Here is a 7,032-nt window from a genome sequence, read left to right as displayed (position 1 = left end):
AAAACACATCAACACAGGGAATGTCCGGACTTGGATAAAGGACCTAAGTGTTTTGCTTGTAGATCTTTTGGCCACAAATCAACAGAATGCCCTGATAAAGAAACTCAAACAAAGCAAATTAATAATGATGAAAAACCACAAGTTTATCAAGTGAATGCTATAAATACTAATGAGCGAATATTTAAAGAAATTAATGTCTTAGGAATTCAGACGTTAGCTCTTATAGACACTGGCTGCGATTTGAATTTATGCCGACAATCATTAATTGAAGGTATTGATGCTGTCAACGCAGAAGTTAGTCTTAGTGGACCAGCTGGAACTATGTTTTGTACCAAGAAAAAATTCATCACTGAATTAGAAGTTGATAATGCTACTTATACAGTAGAAGTATACTCGGTACCTGATAAAGATATAATGTGTGACTTTATAATAGGTAGATCATTATTCCAAACCAATGCTGAACTAAAAATTAGTCCTGGAGTGATTGAAATCAACAAAATAACTATCGAAACAAATGAGTTTGATGTAGGATCTAGAGAACACTATCCGGTTATAAGGAGTATGATAGCTAACTATGTACCATGTGCTACAGAAACTACACCTATAAAAACTAAAATTATAGTCAGTGATGAAGAACCTATCTATCAGCGATCAAGGCGTTTATCACCAAAAGAAAAAGCAGTTGTGGAAAGTCAAGTGGAAGAATGGATTAAGGAAGGAATTATCAGACCTAGCTGCTCGGATTATGCTAGCCCAATTGTAATTGTTCCTAAGAAAGATGGTTCATTTCGAGTATGTGTTGACTATCGTCGATTAAATAATAAAATCATTAAGGATCGTTACCCTTTACCTTTAATAGAAGATCAGCTGGATAAGCTTCAAGGGGCCAGAATATTTTCAACATTAGACCTTAAGAACGGTTTTTTTCATGTGGCTATGGACGAAGAGAGTATTAAATACACATCTTTTATTACACCAGAGGCGCAATATGAATTCATGAAAACACCATTTGGACTGTGTATTGCTCCACCTGTATTTCAGCGCTTTATAAACCATGTATTTAAGGATATAATGCGGATGGGATATTTGTTAATATACATGGATGACTTAGTAATTATTTCAAGTACAGTTGAGGAAAATATTGAAAGACTGAAAATAGTATTAAAAACCTCAGCTAACTATGGTCTGAAAATTAATTGGAAAAAATATCAATTTCTCAAAAAAGAAATTGATTACCTGGGATATAGAATCAAACACAATAAACTGAGTCCATCGCCATTAAAGCTGGCTGCTGTGGCAAAATATCCAAGACTACAGAATGCAAAACACATACAGAGCTTTTTAGGACTGACTGGATATTTCCGAAAATTCATTAAGGACTATGCCTTGATTGCTCGTCCATTGAGTGAAATACTTAAGAAGGGTATACCATGCGTAATTGGGCCTCAACAAGAAAGTGCATTTAATATGTTAAAAAAAAAATTAACAGAGGCACCTGTATTGGGAATCTTTAATCCAGATGCAGTTACAGAGGTGCACACTGATGCCAGCATGTATGGGTTTGGTGCCATACTTCTGCAAAAAGATTGCGAAAATCTGTTGCACCCTATATACTTCATGAGCAAGAAAACTACACAAGCACAGCAAAGATACCATAGTTATGAATTAGAAGTTTTAGCAATTGTTGAGGCTGTGAAAAAGTTTAGATCCTATTTATTAGGACTGCAGTTCAAAATAGTAACTGATTGCGCTGCATTCACTAAAACACTAGAGAAAAAGGAACTTGCGACACGTGTAGCCCGCTGGGCATTGCTGTTGAGCGAATTTGATTACACTATTGAGCATCGAGCCGGGTCCAATATGGCCCATGTAGATGCGTTGAGCCGTTATCCGATATGCATGACTATCAATAGTGAATTTATAGCACAATTGCAGAAAGCACAACAGAATGATATTGAGGTAAAAACCTTAACTTCAGAAGCAAGGATGAATGGATGTGGTTCATATATTGTAGAAAATGATTTGCTTTATGAAACACGAGATGACAGAAAATTACTGGTTATTCCAAAAGGTATGCAAAAAGAGTTAATTCGAAATGCACATAATGTTGGCCGTTTTGGTGTTAAAAAAGTTGTTGAACTGTTAGATAGAGAATATTCCATTTCTAATGTTCGTGAGAAGGTGGAACGTTTCATTCAAAATTGTGTACCTTGTATTTTGATCAACCGAAAACAAGGGAAACAGGAAGGATTCCTTAACACAATTGACAAAGGTGATCTGCCATTACATACCTGGCACATTGATTTTCTAGGACCATTGACAAATACTCCTCGGGGATATAAGCATATTCTGGTTATTATTGATGCATTTACAAAATTCTGTTGGCTCTTTCCAACAAGAAGTACTACATCGAAAGAAGTTGTGGACAAAATGAATATATTACAAGCTACATTTGGTAATCCAACACGACTAATATCTGACCGTGGTGCTGCATTCACATCTGGAGAGTTCAAAAAATACTGTAGTGATTCACACATATATCATGTGCAGATTACCACAGGAATGCCAAGAGGAAATGGGCAAGTCGAAAGATTGAATGATACAATAGCGATGGTAGTAGCAAAATTGACTATTGATGATCCAGGTCAATGGTTTAAGCATGTCCCAAGAGTACAGATGGCGTTAAATAGTTTATGGCAACGATCAATTAATATGACTCCATTTAAATTAACGTTTGGAACTGAAATGAAACATCCAGATCTACTCCCATTATACAGTTTAATAAAAGAAGAGTATGCAAAAAGTTTTTTGGAGAAAAGAGAAGCAGAACGTCAAGAAGCTAAACAATGCATACTAAAAGCTCAGCAAGAGCAAAAGAAAACATTTGATCATAGAAGGGTGGCAGCAACAGATTACAGGATTGGTGACCTAGTTGCTATAAAAAGAACGCAATTTCTTCCTCTATCTAAGATAAAGAGCAAGTACCTTGGACCATATCATATCACTGGTAAATGTGGTCCGAACCGATATGCAGTGTGGAAGGTGGGCTCAGGTGAAGGACCTAAAAAAACTAGCACGGGAACGGATTATATGAAAAAATGGAAAAGCTGCCTAACTTCAGACGATGAAGATTCCGTGTCCGAGGCGGACTCTGCTTAAGATGGGGGTGAATGTGGGATTATTTGTATTATCTATTATCATCAGATTCACTATCATGTTTATATTTACTATCAGTTCTATGTTCTATTTACTATTGTATTGTATTGTATTAAGTTGTTACTATTGTTATGGTTACAATTACACAGCACAGTCAGTGTTGAGTGAACCGTGATCGTGATTGCACCGAGTAGGTTAAGACGTTGAGTTGTTACAGTAATACAGAATTTTTAATACTAAACATTGTTGTGTTTGTTAGTGTTTGTTAATCACCCTCGACCATAACTTGGAGCTATACAACATTGTATTAACTTCCACATATATGTGTATAATGGGATGCAAAACTATACCTATATAGTTCTATTTTGTAGTCTAAATTTAATTGTGATGATTGTGATTTCATTATTTTACTTTATTTTATATCATATTTAAGAGCCTTAAACATTATCATTAATATTTTTCAATATTCGAATTTACTGTTCTCATACTATTTCAAGTACCTAAGAATATAATTAATATTTCATCACGTTATGTTGATATGAATATTTTGCAATGTTAAATCAATGTGGTGTATTAAGATATTAAGCTTTATTTTTTTCCGTGGGTATAGTATATTTTATATTATAATATATACTATTTACTAGTCCTGAAAAATCAAAATTTTAGACTTCACACATTTATCACAAAGGCCGTCCAATTGTAGTACTTTTATTTTAAAACATTTGTACAAAATTTTATGATTATATGAAATGATTGACTATGTTATGTTGAAAAAATGATTTAACTTACCAACTCTTCCACATTACGGTTGAAATTGTCATTGTCTACAGACAACAGTTGTTCAACTACTTCTAGACTATTAATACTTATGATCGGCAACAATTCAATGAACGGTGCCGGTATTTTGTACAATGGAAATGCAAAGGTTTGAGTTCTTCTATCCCTTTCTAGCAATTTGTTAATTTTTTTGTCCATATTTTCCATAAATGTGCATACTTTAATTTGATTGGTATTATTAATTAATATATGTGTCAAAAGTTGTTGATCTTTACTTTGTATTATTTTTTTTTAATTTTTCTACAGCATCACAACAACAAGAGTATTGTTCTTTTTCAACTGAAAAATTAAAAATTAATAAGAAAATGTTATTGAAAGCTATAAACAAATTGAACTACCTGATAAATGCATGTTATTGTTAGTTATCTCATCATCATTTAATGAATTTATACTGACTTCGTCTATATCAAAAACATTGTTAACTGGTGTTCCCACCTATAATACAAATTACCATTATAATAGTATAGGTATAGAATATTAGCATGCACAATTTATTATTATTTTGTTAAAAAAATAAGCAGCTGGGAGTAAGAAATAAAAAATATTAGTATTATGTGTAACTAAAAATTTTGTTTTGCAAATACAGCTAGTGTATTCTATTTTAAAATAAACATTTAATAATTCTGTCCATAGTAACCCTTATAAATGAAATGAGAATTTTGAAAGGAGCTAGAAAATACCAAAACAAAGGATTTTTTACAGTTTACAATTAATATTTTCTCTTTGTTTATGTAAATGTGCCATAGAACTTACAGAAATATTTTGTGTTATTTCCAAACGCACAATATTAAGATATATTTGTATGCCATTAATAACTTACTTGTGCAGGAATAGAAATCAAAATAGGCGGTCTGTCATTTTTGTTTGAAATTTGAATTCTGTTTTTCGTTGCTTGATATTAAGCTCTTGTAGTTATTATTAACTGTATTATCATTATTATGCATATCAAAATTATCATCATTAAGCTGCATGGCATCGGCTATCATAGACAAACAATATCATTTAGATTAGGTTGAAATAACTATTTTAAGTAAATAAACAGCATAGTTATCTAAAAAATACCATAAATAAAATCCATATTTTGGTTAGAATTGTTCTCAATATTCTGATAAACATCTGTTTCTGGAATATTTAATAGATTTTCTTTTACAGTTTCACCTATTTTCAAACAAAAATTTCATTGGTTTAGTTAAAATGAATTGTGGAACAAAATGTTTTGACCTGTGTAATTAAATAGGTATATACCTTGTATATAGTTATTATAATTTCTTGTTTGCAACTCTTCCTCTGTATTGTGTACATCATTGATTTCATTTGAGGGTTCATTCTTATTTAAAAATATATCTTTAAAAAAATTGCATATTATTATAATTTAATATATATAATATATGGATTACAGTTGTATTCCATTATTAAAAAAATATACCTAAAGCACTCTCATCATGTATCATGTTATTTAATAATTTTTCATCCAAATCATCATTCTTGGTTGATGTGGTTAATGACATATTTGGTTCATTTGCATTGATGGTAACTACATTAAATATTAAAACAATATCATCACGATATGATGCATATGATCATAGTTTTAACAAAACAAAATATTTAATTATAATAATATATATACTTATATAGGTACCTGATTTTACATATTTTGCGTGATGTTTAACCTTTTTTGTATTGCTATGATCAGCTAATGGTGTACTGGGCGGGCTGGGTGTTTTTATAAGTATTGGTTGTTTATCGTGATCAGTAAAAGTTTTAACTGGCATTGCTTTTAGTTTAAATGTGGGTGGTGAATAACATTTTGGCTTCTTTTTATGGCGAATACCTCTTCCATTTTTAACAGTATTGTTATCATCACTAGTTGAATCTTCTGATGCATCACAGCTCTGGCTTTCATCAGACCATGCTTTTGCAATCATTCTAGAACGCATTTCACTATCTATTTATAACATAATATATTTAAACAGTTTAGATATTATAATGTATGAATAAAATAAAATAATTCAACATAAAACATTATAGATATACAAAGTATTATACCCACCAAAAGGACCAGCAATCTGTTCACATTTAAACCATGTGCCATCTGTATTATTTGGAACATAACATTTACGTATCATTTTATGTATTTGGTCGGTTTTGAAATGCACTTTTGTATTTGGAAAATCGGCTTTAGTAAAGGGGAACCAACATAATTGTTTTTTTTTGAGATACAGCTGCCTTCTTATCTTGAACTTTTTTAAGCCATATTTTAGGCACATGTTGAATAACATTAGCGTCAACAAATAACACAACAATCCAAGACCTAAAAATGATCTATATTAATTGATTTATTTAAATAAATACATACTTAATATATTATGGTTATTCAGTTAATGTCTAACCAATAGATAAATATTAATATGGATATTAATCATCATTGTGAATGAATGGAATTATTATCATCAATCCAATATTTTCATTTAAAGGCAAACGAACAAGTTTTTCTTTAATATCATCAATATAAAATGCTCGAAGAGCACCTAATTTAGATACTTTGTAAATCCCAAATAAAGTTGAATTACACGGTTGTAGAAATAATGGTTCTTGTTGTTCATAACATCTACCAATCACCATGATTCTTTTAGATGTTTCACAAGTAGCTATGTTTTCAATCAATAATATGCTTCCATTATTTGTTTTTACACAACAATCAGATTTGTTAATTTTTATAACAAAGTTCTCTGTTCTCCACCCAGAAAATTGTGGACTGCCAATACCAAATATTAATGGACAATTTCTATTTTGACACATTGTATTTATAGGTCTAAGTTTAACTTTTTAATCATTAATCATATTTACAGCATAGGTCCGACGACGAATCAATTGTTGAAGAGGTTTCGCACCAGACCTAATTTTTTTTTTTATAGGCTGCATAAAACTTTCAAATGGAAATGCAGAAATATTTTCTAGGGATCCATATTTTTTATAATCTTCAGGCAAGTGAATTAATGCATGAATATTATGAGATATGGATGATGTACCATAAATATC

General features: G+C 31.1%; 1 protein-coding gene across 1 annotated transcript; it reads right to left on the bottom strand.

Annotated features, from left to right (window-relative positions):
* Positions 1-4,204: 4,204 nt before the first annotated feature.
* LOC115035080 (GATA zinc finger domain-containing protein 4-like) lies at positions 4,205-6,615 on the bottom strand. Its single transcript, XM_029492732.1, has 9 exons — positions 6,474-6,615; positions 6,044-6,304; positions 5,633-5,938; positions 5,420-5,527; positions 5,239-5,337; positions 5,056-5,151; positions 4,917-4,972; positions 4,332-4,428; positions 4,205-4,272 (listed from the first exon to the last, which is right to left on the bottom strand). Exons 1-9 carry the CDS (start codon positions 6,613-6,615, stop codon positions 4,205-4,207), a joined length of 1,233 nt encoding a protein of 410 aa, XP_029348592.1.
* Between the last annotated feature and the right edge of the window lie 417 nt (positions 6,616-7,032).

Source organism: Acyrthosiphon pisum, unplaced genomic scaffold (assembly GCF_005508785.2).
Source record: "Acyrthosiphon pisum isolate AL4f unplaced genomic scaffold, pea_aphid_22Mar2018_4r6ur Scaffold_75;HRSCAF=426, whole genome shotgun sequence".
Taxonomy (NCBI): domain Eukaryota; kingdom Metazoa; phylum Arthropoda; class Insecta; order Hemiptera; family Aphididae; genus Acyrthosiphon; species Acyrthosiphon pisum.
The sequence above is the reverse complement of the archived record's forward strand: the minus strand, read 5'-3'. Positions and strand labels throughout refer to the sequence as shown.

Excerpts from the sequence above, each read along its gene's own strand:
- LOC115035080 (XM_029492732.1), bottom strand. The coding sequence starts at position 6,615 with ATGGTGATTGGTAGATGTTATGAACAACAAGAACCATTATTTCTACAA. Across the intron at positions 4,429-4,916 it reads TGCATAATAATGATAATACA|GTGGGAACACCAGTTAACAA; the intron begins GTTAATAATAAC and ends TTTGTATTATAG. Across the intron at positions 4,273-4,331 it reads CAATAACATGCATTTATCAG|TTGAAAAAGAACAATACTCT; the intron begins GTAGTTCAATTT and ends TTAATTTTTCAG.